This window comes from Macaca nemestrina, chromosome 8, assembly GCF_043159975.1.
Source record: "Macaca nemestrina isolate mMacNem1 chromosome 8, mMacNem.hap1, whole genome shotgun sequence".
Taxonomy (NCBI): domain Eukaryota; kingdom Metazoa; phylum Chordata; class Mammalia; order Primates; family Cercopithecidae; genus Macaca; species Macaca nemestrina.
Genome location: NC_092132.1, coordinates 123,964,772 through 123,983,308, shown reverse-complemented (window position 1 = coordinate 123,983,308; position 18,537 = coordinate 123,964,772). Strand labels below are relative to the sequence as shown.

Below are 18,537 nucleotides of genomic sequence, written 5' to 3'. Positions count from 1 at the left end.
TAAGAGAGAGCTAGCAGAGAGAGGGATGAATATAGCCATTAACACCATGGGTTTACTCAGAGCGTTTCAAATAAGTAACTATACACAGTCATTCCTGAATCATTAGAAGATATTTATCCTTCCCAGTGCCATGATTTTAAGAGGAACCTCAAGAGGCCAGCTCAGAGCAACTAGATGGATGACCTTAAAACCTTTATGAAAAACTAGAACGTGCACAGAAAATGCTCATAGTCTTTGGATACTATGTGTTTACCAGATGTGGCTGCTAGTTGAAAAGTGTGTGTGATTATTCTCTGTTGTGTACTGAAGTCGAGCATTTTTCTATTGCTTTTTATTTTCATGCCTAGATTACCAACAAGATTAGATGCGCTCTTTATTAAAGAGAGGGCCATTTCAAGGCCTACTTTTGGCCTTTCTCTCCAGGGAAGCTCAAGACTGCCACAAATGACTTTACTTACTGAATCGGAGTTTATTACATGAGAAGCCGGTCAATAAAATGTCTTGCCTTTCCTAGTGGGAGCTGGCAGTGCCATTTAAGAACACGTGGCCAGTTTATCCAAATCTGACTGTAGCCTCTGTAGGAATGCTGGATAATGGCTAAGCCAAGAACACTCTTGCTCTTCTGCCCAGCACAGGATGATTTTTACTAGCATTTATTCTTTCAGTCCTATTGGGGTAAAAAGGAAGTTGAAGGTACATCTACAAATCTTTGTGAGTCCCTTTGGGACAAAACTGTCAGCAGTTTCATCTCTTGAACTTCTATGAGGCATGTTGTGTACTTGTCTAAGAAATATGTTTCCCCGTGTGTTCCATAAAGTAAACATCTGCGGATGCTAAAGGCATAGTGCCAGGCACATCTGTGTCCATAGACATTGCTGGTAAACTAAGGGCTGCTCTGGATAATGCTTTGACCTGCTGCAAAGTTCAGTTGGCGTAGTAATTCATTTGTTATTTTTGGGGAACAGTTTTGTTAATGAGTATTTCATCATGGATTTACATGCTGCTTGTGCTTGTATCTTACTCTTGGGGTTTTTTAATTTACTTTGTGAATGAGCTAAGCTTTCTGTGATCACAGGCAGCCATTACATATTCAGTTTATTTCACTGACAGTAAGCTCCCTGAAGGCAGGAATCATGTCTTTATGAATTCAGTAGGCTTAGCAAAGCCAAAACTCTGAAGTGCCCTTTAGTGGCTCAGATGAAAAGTATGATGGTAATATACTTTTTAGAGTAGGGAAACTAAAATATTTTAAAATATTTCTGTGATTCCAGGCCAGGCACGGTGGCTCACACCTATAATCCCAGCACTTTGGGAGGCCAACACGGGCAGATCACCTGAGGTCAGGAGTTCGAGACCAGGCTGGCCAATATGGTGAAACCCCATCTCTACTCAAAATACAAAAATTAGCTGAGTGTGGTGGTGAGCACCTGTAATCCCAGCTACTCGGGAGGCTGAGGCAGGAGAATGGCTTGAACCTGGGAAACAGAAGTCTCAGTAAGCCAAGATTGCGCCATTGCACTCCAGCCTGGGCAACAAAGCGAGATTCCATCTAAAAAAAAAAAAAAAAAAAAAATTTGTGATTCTAGATCCCAGTCACCATAGAAAAGCATGAATTTGATCTTCAGGAAGCTATTTTTTCCATTCATTATTCATGATTTTTTTAAAACTTGCTTGATGACTTTCCTAGTCTGAGGAGGTCTCTAGGATTCCAAGCACATTATGCTCTTGGATTTAAGTGACCTCTAGTTGGAATCAAATACATAATGTAAGTATTCAGAAATTATTTCCCCCTTGTCAGTGTGTTCTGCTGGAGGAAAGAATATCTCAGTGAGTGAGATGAGATATTCTGGTAGATTTCTGAAACAATAGTGGACTTCATGAGATTCTAGGAAACCTAAGTCTCGTCCATGTTTAAATAAAATGCCAAACATCTGATCTGCCTCCAGTTTGATGAACAAAACAGAGTTGCTTTGAGCCTCTTGGCATCTATGGGTGAATGGCAAACTTAGGCCTGACAGGAGTTCGGATTTTCTTTTTCCCTATGTATAGCAATTTTCTATTGAAACACTAACATAAGAATCTCTTCACTTTCCATTATGGAATATTTACCTAAGAAAGAATTTCCTCCATAAAGTTTATAATATAATATTGATATAAATATCGACTTTGTCTCTAGTCCCTTAAAGAAAGGGAGGTAATAAATTGAGGTAGTTCTTAACCTAATAAAATAAACTTATAGCATTTAATGCATATTTATTTTAGAAAGATGGAAAATACAAATAAGCTAATAAACATTAAAATCAGTTACTATACCATTGAGAGCTAAATGATAGAAACATTTGAGTACACATACTATAAGATAAATTTTTTTCCTTTATGAATACTTATATGTTGGCTACTTTATAAAACAAAGTGGAACTATATATACTTTTTTCTTGAACATCATTTTTATTGGCTGTGTAGTATTTCATTGTATGATACAGATGAACTTTAATTTATATTAAGTAACCTTTTGTTGATAATCCCCAGATTTCAAGTAACCTCTGTTGGTAAATTGACGTTTATGATGCCCTTTTCTCTATAACAATGTCATAAATAATAGTTTATTTTCTAGGTTAACTCCTCAAATTCTAATTCATATTTATCACATGGTAAGATGCACCACTAGATAAATGGCACCATGACACCTAGAACGTATGTTCTGCTTACCATATCATTTTTGTGGAAATTCCTGTAATCCATTAGCACCTGGCACAGTGTCAGAGAGAAAACAGGCAGTCCCCAAAATCTGAATGCATGGGAGATGATATTCTCGCTCTGCCCAGGTTATCCTGACCAGAACAACCAAGTGGAACACATGGGGTTCACTTTCTGGACTAGGGGAGGAGAGTTGCAGGTGACAGGGAGGGCACACTGGATTAGCAGGATTTCCTCACTGTTTGTATCTTTGACACTTGTCAGCAATTCTGCCTTGGCCAACTTCATAAAGACCCCCAGGAACTTGTTTATCTGGTGACAAAGTTGGGGGTATTGGAAGTGAGGATGCAAAAGATACAGAAAACTTGAACAACAAACTTCACCTAATTGATACTTATAGATCATTCCACCCAGCCCCAGCAGAATACACATTTGTTTTAAGTGCACACAGAACATTTACCATGTTCTGAACCATAAGACAAGGAATTGATGGGCATAAAAAAAAGCATGTACCTTTCATATATAGGCATTCCACTTCTAGGTGTTTATCCAAAAAGAAAGAAAGTATACATCCATACAAAGATTTGTACATGAATGTTCAAAGCCATTTTATTTGTAAAAGCCAAAGCTAGAATAACCCAAATGTCTGTCAGCATGTGAATGGATAAACAAACTGTGGTGTATCCACACTCCAGAATACTTCTCAGTAATAAAAAGGAATAGACTGTTGATACATTCAACAACATAGATAAATCTCAAAGTAAATTTCACTTCATGCTAAGGGAAAGAAGCCAGATGAAAAACATACTCTATGGTTCCCTCTGTGTAAGTGTTTGAAGCATATATATAAAGAGACCAGATCTGTGATTGCCTAGGAATGGAGAATGGTGGGACAGAGAGGAAGGATTAAAGGGGCATGAATAAACTTTTGGTGGTGATAGATTGTCTTGGTTGTGATGTTTCTTAGGTTATACATATCTCAAAACATAAAATCGTACACTTTCAAGATGTGTAGTTTATTATATATCAATCATAACCTCAATAAAGCTGTTTATAAATCATAAAATAAGGCATTCAGAATTCTGGGGCTATTTACATCATTATAGTGTTTATCAAACACACATGCAAATGGCATGACATTTTACTGGGTATTGTGCTGGGTCAGTAAACAGGCCTTGCTTGGTGATTCGCACTTCTGTATAACAATAAGCAATGAAAAGTGTTGGGAATCTCACAAAAAGCCTAAAGCTAGACGAGATGGCTTATATCTGTAATCCCAGCACTGTGGGAGGCCAAGATGGGCGGATCTCTTGAGCTCAGGAGTTTGAGATCAGCCTGGGCAACATGGTGAAACCCCATCTTTCCAAAAAATTAGCCAGACATGGTAGCACACTGTCTGTCTGTCTAATATTCTCCCTGTCTTTCACTGAGGAAAAATCTTCCATGTATATACATGGTTGACAATTGAACAGTTGAGCATCAAGTTTTCAGTTTTGTTGCATCCGTGTGAGTAGAGAAAAAGAAATAGAAAATATGATGATAATTCAGTAGCTACTCCTTGCCTATTGAATCAAGATCAAATTCCTGAGCCAGTGGCTTTTGATGTTTTGTGTGGTTTGACCCCAAGCTTCTTGTTTAGTTTTGGCTTGCCCTTTCCCGAGAATGTATTTTTTCTTCCTCTACTTCACTGCCTTGGTGAATGCTTTCTCTGCCTGTGATTCTTAGGCATCCCACCTCATCTTTTGGCTCTATTTGGTAAATGCCCATCCTTTAGATTCTTATTCGGATGCTTTCTCTGGTGTTTCCCCTGTGTTCTGTATTTTAGTAGACACTAAGCACATAGTGTACACCCTACACTATATGTATTTACGTATGTGTCTTGAATGACTTTTATTAGTGGCACCGTGGCCAGGTACCTTGGTCACGGTAGGCCTATGTGTTGATTGTGCCTTAAACACAATGGGTGGAAGGCAGTATAGTGATTCCTCAAAGATGTAGAAGCAGAAGTACCATTTGACCCAGCAATCCCATTACTGGATATATACCCAAAGGAATATATGTCATTCTGTTAGGAAGATACATGCGCGTATATGTTCATTGCAGCACTATTCACAATAGCAAAATCGTGGAATCAACCCAAATACCCATCAGTGATAGACTGGAGAAAGAAAATGTACACATACACCATGGAATACTATGCAGCCACAAAAGGGAACGAGGTCATGTCCTTTGCAGGGACATGGATGGAGCTGTAAGTCATTATCCTCAGCAAACTAACACAGGAACAGAAAACCAAACACCACATATTCTCACAAGTGGGAGCTGAAGGATGAGGGCATAGGGACACATGATGGGGAACAGCACACATTGGGCCTGTCAGGGGCTTGAGGGGAGGAAGAGCCTCAGGAAGAACAGCTAATGGTTACTGGGCTTAATACCTAGGTGATAGGTTGATCTGTGCAGCAAACCACCATGGTATGTGTTTACCTTTGTAACCTGCACATCCTGCACGTGTACCCCAGTACTTAAAATTTTAAAACAAAAAAACAAAAAAACGCAATGGGAACGATAGTTAGTGATGTTGGCCCTGCTGTTTTGGAACCGAACCGATGCAGAATTAATGCATTTTGGTTACTATTTAGGTGCATTGGGCTTAACTGTACTTTTACATTTATTAAAGGTATTGTAATTAATGCCTATGAGGAAAGCAGCAACAAAACAAGCAGGAGGAAACAAATTGTTTTTGTATTATTTTTGAAGCACATTATATTGACCATATATTTAGGGCAGAGGAGTGGCAGAGTTACTGTGCTCATGTCATTTTTTTCTTAAGCTAATATTTAAATTATATGGAACCTTCCCCCATCCTTCACATTTTTATAACTGTGCAATGGCTAGTTGGGAAAAGTTAGCTTGTAAATTTAAATCAACTAGATGTAATTCACTCTGAATAATTCACATAGAAATATTCAAGTGTTGGCTTAGGGAAGGTACCTTAAGATAACACAGAAAGCTGCATCTCCCCTAAAATTTAAAAAGGAAAAAAAAAAGAGTTGGTTTAGTGGCATCTTAACAGTGAAGTATGCATTGTATCATGGAAAGAGCATGAATTTAGTATGAGTTGTGGAACATTTGGAATAACATGTTTTTGAGATTTCAGGTGAGAGTTAACTCTCTGGAGTGTCCACACCCTTGATCACTTCCTAAATTTATTTTTCCAGGTCCGGACCCTATTTGTTAGTGGCCTTCCTCTGGATATCAAACCTCGGGAGCTCTATCTGCTTTTCAGACCATTTAAGGTACCTTTTTTATCTTTCAGAAATTATAAAATGAGACAAAAGTCTGTATGCTTCCTGAGGGCTTTTTGGAGCAAGAAATGAAATATTTGAGAAAGCACTTCATAAAGAGATGTTTTTAAAAGGTTAATGAGTAAAGGAGATTTAACAACTGAGTTCTAATGTATAGTCTCACTTGGGATAATTACATAATTACATATTTATATTTCAAATGCAATAATGTTAGTGAAGATTTATTTCTAATTTCATATCTTATTATTTGAAATAGTACTGTTGATACTGTTCTTCGGAAATGTAAATAGGTTTTTATGAACTGGGTTAAGAACCTAACCACGATTATTTTTTCCATGGGAAAACTTTCAAACAAAGTAAAACAAAATTTTAAAGGATACCTAGTTATGAGTTGAGGGTCATATTTCCTGGTGTTTATTGAAATATTTAGTGCAGTTACCTGTCCTTCCTATGGAAATAAGATCACTTGATAGATACATAATGTTGCTAGGATTGAAAACTTCATAGTATATTAGACACCAAGCACTTAGAAACTATGCTGAAATAACCATGCTGCCAAGAAGAAACCTTTTGAAGGTTGGCCTTTGGAGGATAGGAGAAAGCTGGAGCTGATCGAATTGGGGCCCTGGAAGGTATATGTGCCTTCCCTGGAAGGGCCTATGTTCAGGAAGTCTTAAGTTGGTCAGTGTGGATGTGTTAGCAGTGCCTGGCAGGGACCGCACTTACGATTAGGTGATGGACTATCTTGATTTCTGGTTAAAGATCATCGTCATTGAAGCAGGTCCCCAGTGATAAAGGCATGACAGGTTGAGGGATAGGATTCAGCTTCTTAGGGAGAGAGAATAGGATATGACAACTAAAAACTCTTGTGTTGAGGAGGAGGAAGGAGGGTTGCGGGGGCAGCCAGTTAGACCCAACAAAGATAAAACAGTCTAGCTTATGTGCCAAGAGGGCACCATGTCATAATGGACATAACTCCACCAGACAGCCATCCCTTTAATGCAACAATAATGATGATGGCCCAGGGGAACAGAGGTCAGGCGCCAGGTCAGGTGGGAGGAAGTGAGAAAGGAAGAGAAGGTGGTGTGAAGAGAGTGCCACCTTTTATAGAATTTCCTGAGTTTCTTCTGCCGGGTTGTACTTTTATAAAAGGGACTATTTTTCTATCCTTTTTATAGAATGAAAACTTTTAAAGCAAATTGATCTTCTTAGTATATAAAATACTGTTATGTTTTGGGGTGTATAGAGAGAAAGACATTCACCAGCAAGCCCCTTACATGAATTATTAAAGTGTCGTCACAGTCTTTTCAAATGGGTGAATCTCATTTTTTCAAATGAGGAAAATGAAACTTGGAGCAGTTGAATAAATTGTGCTCAAGTTTACACACATAAAAAATGGCAGAGCCAAGATTCAAACCCAAGCAGTCTGACTCTGTCCTCTCTGTTCTGAACTATTATGTTATACTGCTTTTCTGTTTGTGACTTGAGAACACAGTATATCCCTACCAGTGGTGTTTTACTTGAGTGAAATATCCACTTGTCCTTTGCCTTCGAGACCTTCATGGTGTTTAAACCTCCAATTTTTTCAGAATAGAACACCTTGAAGAAAGGAAGAGGCAGAGCTGTGAATCATGACCTCTCTGGCCATAAGAGCTCAAGGCCTTTGAGGTGAAATGTTTATAGTAGCTAATTGGCAACATAGTTCTCTGCTGGGAAGATGTAAGGATGAATCAATCTCAGCATCCTGCCCAGAAACCCTGATGATAAAGTCAGCACCCTGGTACATTCCTGACAACCCTCTTTTAATTAAAGTCCCTGGAGGCTGACCCTAGTCTGCAAATCTGTCTCTGCACTGATGTGTGTAGTGGTCAATCATGTCAAGTGGTGTGTTTTTCCCCTGTGTCATCCATTAATGCAAGCCACCAGCTATTGATTATTTTCAGAAATAAACACATTTTGTTATGCTTATCTTGAGGAGCCGGGAGGGTTGAAGAGAGGGAGTGAAAGGGAGGGAGTGTTTCTGTCTTTCTTGAGCATGAGCTGGAATAAAAATCCAAAGGGATTATTTTTGCATGTCCCAATCAGAATAGCAACATGAAAGCTGGTTCCTTCAGTAAGTAAGCAAAATAACTCAACAAAATTCAACATCATTGCCTGCTTAACCTTTTCTGGCAGTTTTGAAAATGTGGTCAGGGAGTTTTACCAGGTATATTTTTTTGAGACGGAGTCTGGCTCTGTCTCCCAGGCTGGAGTGCAGTGGCACCATCAGCTCACTGCAAGCTCCGCCTCCCAGGTTCATGCCATTCTCCTGCCTCAGCCTCTTGAGTAGCTGGGACTACAGACGCCCGCCACCACGCCTGGATAATTTTTTTGTATTTTTAGTGGAGATGGAGTTTCACCATGTTAGCCAGGATGGTCTGGATCTCCAGACCTCGTGATCTGCCCACCTTGGCCTCCCAAAGTGCTGGGATTACAGGCGTGAGTCACCGTGCCAGGCCCCAACTATATTCTTAATGTTTTATTGTTGTTATTTTATAGCAGATACATGACCCAATCAATACATGCTCTGACCTTCCTGTTGTATTAAATTTACCTTCTTTCCTTGCCTAGTTCTGTAAAATCCCTATTCTTACCTAGACCAAGAAAACAAAAAGATTGCTATTAACAGAGACACTCATTTTTCTACCATTGTGTAATTTCATGAAAAAAAAAAAAGAAGGAAGAGAAACACACACAGATGAATCCATAGATTGATATTTTTTTAAAGGCCCCAAGAATGCAAACAGGTGTGTGTTTGTGTGCACGTGCACATGCGTGTGTGTAATTTGCTTTCCCAGATAACTTAGGAGACATTCGTAAGAGGAGTTAGGTAATCAACAAAGAACTTACTTTTACATGAACAAGATGGTATTACTACAGTTACTCTTGGCTAAACTTGGTTTTTTTTTATTTTCAGGGCTATGAGGGTTCTCTTATAAAGCTCACATCTAAACAGGTAAGAATTTTAAACTGGCATAAAAAGATCACTTTTTTACTTTCTTCAGTAATGTTACTGGGGCTTGACATTCTTTTTTTTTTATTCCCGTTAGAATTTGAGGGTTTTCTTGTCTTTAAAATAAAGAGTGAGATGTATTAGGAATTAGCACAGGAAAATGCTTCATAATTCTATAATCATCAGCTGGAATTTCAGGGACTGTCCCAGAGAAAGATAAACACAGTGGTATACTGAGATTGATTTGTATGTTCAATGAAAATAGTGGTTTATTATTTAAATTCACTTTTATTCCCAAGTCTTTCCCATTTCTTTTTATGAGGTTAAACAAACGTGTACAATCTGTGAATATCAGATAGTGAGGGATCATGCTGTCTGTCAAACCCCTAAACTAAGGCAGAGTCCCGAGTCCAGAATGGAGCAGAGAATGTACAAAATGGAAGTGGTAGTCGGTGATTCTGATAGTTCATACAAGCTTAGAGATTGTAGCTGTATACTTTTTTTTTTTTTTTTTAAAGCTAAACACTTGGCATACACACCTCTCCAATCACTATTCATCTCTCTGGCTCATGAGAAGAATGATCTTGGAGGCAACCTTCTCTACTGAAAGATAGGGAGTCCAAAGGGATTATGGCCTTTCTGTATTTACTCTGAACAGCCTAATTAGGAAGATGATTTTTTGTTGTTGTTTTTTTGTTTTTGAGACAGAGTCTCGCTCTGTTGCCAGGCTGGAGTGCAGTGGCGCCATCTCGGCTCACTGCAACCTCTGCCTCCCGGGTTCAAACGATTCTCCTGCCTCAGCCTCCCAAGTAGCCAGGATTACAGGTGCACACCACCACACCCAGCTAGTTTTTGTGTTTGTAGTAGAGACGGGGTTTCACCATGTTGGCCAGGATGGTCTTGATCTCTTGACCTCGTGATCTGCCCACCTCAGCCTTCCAGAGTACTGGGATTACAGGCGTGAGCCACCCTGTCCAGCCAGCACAGGATTTTTTAAGGCATCCCTTAGGATTTGAGATAGGAATGTTCACTTTGTAATTTTGGTCATGCAGTGAGAGTTCAGGGGTTTTATCATTGTGTCATTGTATTCTTGCACTTACAGTGTACCAAAAGGTGATTCGGTTCTCTTTCCATTTTAAAAGATGAAGAAACTGAGGTACAGTGAATTTGATTTAGGAAAGTAGAGCCTCTCCAACCCAAGTTTTCCTCTATTCCCTTGTTCACTGCTGTTCACCTTTCAACCACTTCTAGATTTTTTTATGATTCTCTAAATCCCCAGCTGTGCCCTTGAAGAACTACCCTCACCATCCCTTTGATTCATGTTAGAAATTTGGCTAAGCCACTGAGTCATGATTCTTCGGGACTTGGCTTTCTTATTTCTGCCCATTGCCTGTGGTCATTTCTTTATCTTAGCTCTTCAGTTTGACGTCACCCTTGACCTAGAAAAATAGACATCGTCTGATTTTTTTTTCTTCATATTTCTCTTTTTTTCCCCAGCCTGTAGGTTTTGTCAGTTTTGACAGTCGCTCAGAAGCAGAAGCTGCAAAGAATGCTTTGAATGTAAGTACTAATGATGTAGTTGTAGGGGGTTTCCATATGAGGTGGTGGGAAGTAATGGAATCTCTTTGGACGGGAAATCAAGTGGAAAGAATATGACTGCACAATCTAAGAGGGAGGGATTCATCGATTTAATTAGCCCTCTAAAGAGCTTTTTCCAAGAATTGTGATCAGAGGTGCAGATTATTAAATAGCACTCTGCTTTTTGATTGCTTTGAATGAAATGCTCAAAATATCTGAGATCTGATGATGTGGGTCTTATTTTAATCCAGCCCATCCCATCCCATGGTGGTGTGTAGTGCTGCTTTGTTTTTTCCAGAGGAGATATTTGACATGTTAGCTTGCTCATCATTATACTCTACATGACTATGCTCAGAATAGATTGAAATCCTGGCTTTTTTTATGTCATGAGGCTTTCCTTTTAGATATGCAGCATTTAAAAAAAAGAAAAACTGCTCATAGTCTTTATTCTGGTTGATTAAAAATTTACATATAAGGCTTTCCCAAAAGATGTGTGTTGTAATAGAATAAATTACAGTCATTTGTAATTGAGTAAATACATCTGTATTTGGTTTGTAGGTGTTGTTGCTGTGTGTTTTGAGACTTTTACCAGTATTGTTTTGGTGAATATTTTTCCTCCTTAATATGTTGAAAAACTAAACAACTTAAGGGGAACTAAGTTAGAGAAGGTGAAAGGAAGTAGAATGTAGTTTCAGATGCTGAGGATGAATCCTCAGGCGAGGAGTCTCAGTGAAGGCTGGCTCCATCATGCTCTAGGCAGTTGGCCTAAGTGGCTGTGAACAAGTGCTGATTGAAGCACTGTTTAGGGTGCTTCCTAGAAGGCAAGCAGCCACTTGACTGGTTGTAATACAGGTACCATTTTGGAGGCTTCTGGGAACTTGTGTCTGGCCTTTGTGTTGCTGTGGCACCTGCAGCTGCTCCTTCGAGTAGACCATGCAGAGTGCTGTTGGAGAGACATGGTATAGGTGATGACTTAGAGGTCCAAGGAAAAGTCTTCATACTTCACATAATGGTGTCATTGATACACAGCCTTGAAAGGTTTTTAGACTTTGGAACAAAAATGTGTACACGCTGAGAAGAAACACCTTAATTGTTGTTGGTTTTTCATATAAAACATGTAGGAACATCTTAGGATTCCAGAAATTCCAGAGTCCAGAATTTTTCTGGATTTGGATAAATGACCTGGTCAGAATAACTGCCTACTCACTCTGTTCCTCTCCTATAGAACAAAATATAAACCAATTATTTATTGAGCACCAGTAGTATACACCGAAGCACAGTATATAATTGAATGTTTTGATGTAACAGTTGTTTTATGATTTTTGCATTAAATACATAAAACCAGAATTTTCTCAGTATAATGATACTTTAAACTTAAAAGTAGAACCACAATTTCAATTTAGCAGTGTTTTATTTTAACCAGGTGGGTACCTTCTAAATGCAGAAATATTCTGGGTCCTCTAAGTTATGTTAGATGAAGTTTTCACCATGTTCTTTTCATTGTTCTTAAAAAGGAAGTAACAAGCAGTTGAAGCTTCAGACTTGGCTCTCATTGCTTTACTGTATTTCTCTTATGTGTATAAAGATGTCACTGACTCATTTTCTGAACAATAGGCTTTTATAGTGACCTCTCATCTGACAAGGCAACATTCCCTTAGGCGGTAGGTTGTGTTTTTGTTTTTTAGAGATAACCGAAGGGTTTTGTTTGTTAGTTTGTTAAAGAATAAAGACAGACAGGGTGTTGCTGTGTTGCCCAGGCTGGTCTCCAGCTCCTGGACTTAAGAGAGATTCTCCCACCTTGGCCTTCCAGAGTGTTGAGATTACAAGCATGAGCCACGACACCCAGCCTGAAGTTTTTTTTGCTTTTTTTTTTTTTAAATGTTTAAATGATAATAGTCAAAAAACTGTGTTTCCTCACCCTACTGAATACAGTGAACATAATTTCAATTTTTCTTGGTGCTCAAAGGTTATCATTACAAATAGCAGGTAATGAACCTACTGTAATATAATGATAGAGGTGTTTAACCCTGTTTGCCCCTGTGTCAGCTGGCCACAGATCACTGTTGTCTGGTCCTGAGGTCTGGTTTTAGGTTATTCTTGCACTAGGCTCTCCATTCTTTTTTTTTCACTGGCAGTACGGCTTTCTTCAGCTGTATCTTCTCCTTTAATCATTAATACTCTTTGCTACTTGTGTGTTAGTAACTTGGGAAGAACCCCAAATAAAACAGGTCTAATTTTGTCCTGTTCTGTGGGCCTAAGGGAAAATCCATATTTACCTGTGGAATAATGATCCCACTGCTGCCCAGAGCTGACTTATGTAAGAGTGTAAGGCATTTACTGAGCTCCTGGCTGATCTCTTGACATTTTGAACTTTTCTATGTAGAGTAGTAGAGGTGTTAGAAATCTTCCTGATGTTATAGTTAGGGAAACAGACTTGGAGGGGATGGATGATTCACTTATCATGTGTAGGTTTAGAGCTCCAACTAGGAGGCAACTAAAAGTAAACTTCTTGCATCTAAGCCTTGTCCATTTTATACATCTTTTTGCTTGCTTTGTACATGGGATGTTGCTGCATTTTTCCTTGTGGCAGTTAAAGACTGTTTAATTCACAATGTCCAGGACAAATGTCCACTGTAAAGTTCAGTGTGTGACCATGGAGCAGACCCATTCAAGGTCATGTATTTAATCATGAAGCCCAATAGGTATATTCTTTGTGACCCAACATATTAGGCTCTTTTCAGGGTCATCTTTTCTAATTGATGAGTTAAAAACATATGATGCTTGTAGCCATTAAAAGTTTTCTCCTCTCATGTCATCTGTCCAGGGTTCTCTTAACAACATTTTCTTATTTTCCTTTGGAGAGAGAATTCAATGTTGTAATGTTTTGTTTTATTCCACTATTGGGAAACATATGCCTGAATCCAGTAAGTTTCCCTGTGTAGAATAGTTTATTGTTACGAACCACTTCTCCATGTTTACTTTCTCTTTTTGTTGTTTCTGTCTTGATTGCTGTCTGGTTCAGTTGTTAGTATTAATGATTAGTCTTTTCTCAAAATGACTGATTTTTAAAATCTATTTTCTTCCGTTTTTGGACTGGGCTTCAGCCATTTTGATAATTGTATGAAAAAACATGCTCAGATTGAATTAAGTTGTAACTGAACTTTTTATCAGGGAACTACTCAAACCTTCTAAAGTTAAATACAGCACGTTTTGTTTCTATAGCAAAAAGTCCCACGTTAGGCAAAGAATAACTCAAACCCAGACTTCTTTTCGGGTTATCTTTGGTCTCATTAATCCACATCATTAAAAGCCCCATCCATTCTTTAACCTGGCAGCACAATATCTGACCTATTCTTTGTCTTTAACTCAGTTTGTAATTTCTGTACCTGTTTTGAATTTCCAAGCTAAAGGAAGGGGGCACTGAAAATCTTAAGTATCAAATTATTTTTAGGACTTGTTTATAATTTTGGAAGGTAAATCAGATGCACTACTATAGGGAGTTAGCTGGATGTAGGAGAAATTCTGACTTGTGGAAATGTTTAAAAGGAATACGGAAGCAGAGCATGTGGAAGGGTGAAGATCCCCAACAGATGTGGGAGTAAACCATCTGGCTATTCCCAGCAACTGTGAGGACTTCAAATTGTCATTATTGTCTAGTAGGAATCTTGTTTTTATAAATAAGAATGATTTGTAGTTAACCTTCAATTCAGGCTTACGCATGATCTCTGCTAATGTAGAGATCTCTGTAATGACCTGTTTTGGCGTTGTCTTGTCTTACTGGTGTCTGGAAATGGGCCATTACTTTAAAAAGTTGTGAACTCTTTAGTATATGTGCCATTCATTTGTTATCCTTCCTTTCCTGATTTTGGATAGTTGTTATTGGGCTAGGTTTTATCTTAGACTGAATTAAGTCACGTGAGAACTAGAGAAGTCTGTGTACATCACTACAAATTGCCTTCCTAACCAAAATTGCTTAGGCTAGTGTAGTAATTAGCTTTACTCTCAAACTGTGCTCATTAATCTAAGTGATCTCTAATTATCAGTGAACCTCCAAGTTCAGTGTTGTTTTTCTTCCAGATAGCTCTTGAGATGTAATTTGCATATGATTCACCCATTTTAAAAATATAATGGCTTTTGGTATATTACCTTATTTTTTAAAATTACGGTAAAATACATTAAAAATGTTGCTATTTTAATGACTTTTAAATGTACGCTTTCTTGGCATTATTTACGTTCACCATGTTGTGCAATCATTACCACTATTTTCAAACTTTTTCATCAACCCAAGCAGAAACTCTATAGCCCTCATGCAGTAAATACCTCCCCATTCTCCCTTTTCCCCAGCCCCTGGTAATCTCTAATCTGCTTGCTTTCTCTGTGAATTTGCCTATTCTAAATAATGAAATATTTTTATTTTTGCTTCTGGCTCTTCTTCTTAGCATAACATTTTTGAGATTTATCCATGCTGTGGCATTTACCAGAATCGAATTCCTTTTTATAGCTGAATAAAATTGTATTATATGGATATGTACATTTTGTTTATCCATTCATTTGTTGATGGATGCTTAGATTGTTTCCACCTTTTGACTATTGCGAATAAGGCCACAGTGAACATTGATGTGTAAGTATCTGAATCTGTTAAAATTCCTTTGGGTATACCTAGGAGTAGAATTTCTGGGTCATGTGGTGATCATTATGTTAGCTTTTTATTTACTTTGGTTTGTAATTGTTTTCCATAGTGGTTGCACCATTTTGCATTCAAAACTTGTTTCTGTTTTTAAAATTATAACCATTCTAGTAGATATGAAGCAATCGTGGATTCTTGCTAAATGCTTTTTGACTGATTTTAATAGTAGATTTGATTTCTGTAGGAATTTCACATGACTTAAAATGTTTCTTTTAGCAGGGACAAGTAACATTTCTGTGACAGTTCTAAGTAATGGAACTGCCTTTGTTTTACTTATTAATAAATAACAGATATGGGAAAAACTCAACCCTTGTATTACTCTTTTAATGAGACAGAACTTGAAGGAAAGGTATTTTGTCAGGGTCTAAATAGATTTTGGAATAAAGAGTTGAAAAGCAGTTTTGTTTAAAAGAGGTAAAATGGCTGCCACTCAGACTTCCATTGCAAAGAAACCTTAATAATAAATGGAAAAATTGTATCTAAACTAAAAATGTATAAAATATTAAATTATTTCTTGACTGTTGAAAAAATTTGATTCAATAGTATTTGCAGTTAAGAGAGAATTTTAGAAAACTTTAATAATTTGTAAGAAAATGTGCTGAGAAAAGACTTGATAGTGTCAGATGTTGAAAAAACAGCTGATATGATCAGGAAAACTTAGCCCTTTTTTCATTTCCATAAATTCCTGGCATTCAAATAAACACTACAGTTATTTATAAATATCACAGTGATTACCGTCTCGTACATAATTTATTATATTAAATAGTTTGAGCTTTCCAGCTACCAAGGTTCTTTATAAGTAGATATAATTAATTCATTAGTTCTATACCAGGTTTCTCATTTGTGAGGTGGAGGTATTATTTACTTCGAAATGGTAAAGGGAAAACAAGCAAAAGCATTTGCAAATGCTCTGTAAGTAAACCTATACCATGAATATATTTTCTTGGCCAGAAGTACTGGGACAGACCGTTAAGTATGGAGGGGATACCAGAGCAGTTAAGACCTGCACTGGCTACACAAACATTTCAGCTTGGTTAGACAGTCTCTGTTTCCTGTGTTACAGGTTTTCCTGACAGCCTGTGCAAGTTAGGACTTTTGATCTTAATATTTGTACAGCTTGTGAGTTAGGTGAATTATTTCCACCAAACAAAACTTTTTACAAATATAAGCGTCCAGATGGCCTAGCTCAACTCCGCTGGCCCCCACTAGACACTATATCAATATGTTTCTTATCAGTTTTGAAATTTTCTCCTTAAGTTTCATTTAGCATATTGCTGAAAGTGGGTTAAAGAGGCCCAATTAGTAAGATCCCAGCTGGGACTTTTAGATGGGAAATATGCAGGATTGCCAGATGAGATCATGGGCCTGATCTAGTGTTTATCTGTTAAATCTGTTTATAACTGCTTAACTCTTGACTTGCAGACTTTTAAGGCAGCCATTTGACGTCACAGGGTTGGGAACTAGGCTTGTGCCAGTATAAAGCTGCTGTGATGTGGGGCCATTGGGCCCTTTTGTTGTTTTTCTCAGCTATGTGCATGCACTTTGGAGCTTGACAAACAGCCGTATCCAGTGAACTCCCCGCAAAGAAATTTGAAATTGACTCACCATGAAAGGCATACCACCAAAAGTGACTCCTAACCCATGTACAATTCAGAAAGAAAGCACTAGTTAACAAGTGCCCACTGAGTGATTATTTAGTTCTAGAATCTGCTCAGATTTTCTTTGTTCTGGCTCTGTTCTCTTCATGGTGGCCCTGCAATTTTTGGATGTTATAAAACCTCCTTACGATTATAATAGCACGTAAGTTAAAAGTTAAAAACAAATGAAGATGCATTTATTTAAGTAGTCTTCAATTTTTTCCTGAAGAAGAGTAAGTTGATTATTTGAATTTATGAAGCATTTACTTAGGAAACTAGAAAATTAAACACTAGTGAAAGAACCTTGCCAGGCACAGTAGCTCATGACTATAATCCCAGTAGTTTGGGAGGCCGAGGTGGGCGGATCACCTGAGGTCAGGCATTCCAGACCAGCCTGGTCCAACATGGTGAAACCCTGTCTCTACTGAAAATACAAAATTTAGCCAGGCATGGTGGTAGCCTGTAATTCCAGCTACTCCGGAGGCTGAGGCACGAGAATCACTTGAATCTGGGAGGCGGAGGTTGCAGTGAGCCAAGATCACACCACTGCATTCCAGTCTGGGTGACAGAGCGAGACTTCATCTCAAAAAAAAAAAAATTAATTAAATTAATTAATTAATTAAACAGGATTCACCCCAGGTCTGTATCCAGTGCTCCTACTCTTTACTAGGCTGGCCAACGTGGTGAAACCCCGACGTTACTAAAAATACAAAAAGAAAAAACCAAAAAATTAGCTCGGCACCGTGGTGGGTGCCTGTTATCCCACCTACTTGGGAGGCTGAGGCAGGAGAATTGCTTGAACCCAGGAGATGGAGCTTGCAGTGAGCTGAGATTGTGGCATTGCACTCCAGCCTGAGCGATGGAGCAAGACTGTCTCAAAAAAAAAAGAATCTCAAGGAAGTTTAAAGAAAGAAAAGTAATCAGAAATGTTAGTGGCATCCTTTCCCTGGGGAAATAGGGAGGAAGAACCACACGTTCTCACACGTAAACCAGTGTATATATTCCAATGACAAGTATATGTGGAAATCTCTACTTCACCCAGCTCTTCTCTAGGTAGAACACTTCATCAGATAATTACATTACTGTGTGAAATAGCTTTCAGAATTTTCCTTAAGGCTTTTTTGAGGATCTATTTGTTTAAACTTACATCATTTTAAAACTCATGCCATTTTAAATATGATACCCCATTTGACCTCACCCTTTCTCCATGTTTTTTCAGACATTTCAGAAAGTGTTGTGGATCTAATTTGCCTCTATTGTAAATGTAAATAGAAAATATAGTTAGTGTTTTTGGAACATGAAGTGCAGAGTGAGTCTTTTGCTAGATCTTGTTTTGGCTGCTAAGATGCCAAGCCAGTTTTAGAACCAAGAAGTCTTAATGTCTTGACTGTCTTGACATTACTGATGGTTCTGCAGGGCAGCACATTTTGGCAGCTTAAATCACTGTCGTCTTTGTTCTTTTTTACTTTTAGTGAATGATCACATCATCACAATGACTAGGGTCTTCAGAGTTCCCTTTCACACACTGGCTTAATGCTCCTGATAATCCATAAGGATTTGAACTTCTGCTGCGCAAAGCTAGAACCCTTGGTCTTACTCTGTAACTGGAATGCATTAAAACATTTTAAAACCTGGCTG

At 38.2% G+C, this 18,537-nt stretch overlaps 1 protein-coding gene and 1 long non-coding RNA gene across 8 annotated transcripts in view; one reads left to right on the top strand and one right to left on the bottom strand.

The window, feature by feature from the left end:
* The window catches only part of LOC105481969 (RNA binding protein, mRNA processing factor), a 189,409-nt gene that overhangs the window by 84,204 nt on the left and 86,668 nt on the right, over positions 1 to 18,537 (top strand). For all 7 annotated transcript variants that reach the window (XM_071068425.1, XM_011741771.3, XM_071068427.1 and 4 more), the window contains 3 exons: positions 5,919 to 5,996; positions 8,962 to 9,000; positions 10,495 to 10,557. In XM_071068425.1, the coding sequence (XP_070924526.1) occupies positions 5,919 to 5,996; positions 8,962 to 9,000; positions 10,495 to 10,557 (180 nt within the window). The remainder of the gene's footprint in view (positions 1 to 5,918; positions 5,997 to 8,961; positions 9,001 to 10,494; positions 10,558 to 18,537) is intronic.
* The window catches only part of LOC105481968 (uncharacterized), a 64,818-nt gene that overhangs the window by 30,179 nt on the left and 16,102 nt on the right, over positions 1 to 18,537 (bottom strand). The gene's annotated exons all lie outside the window — the stretch shown is intronic.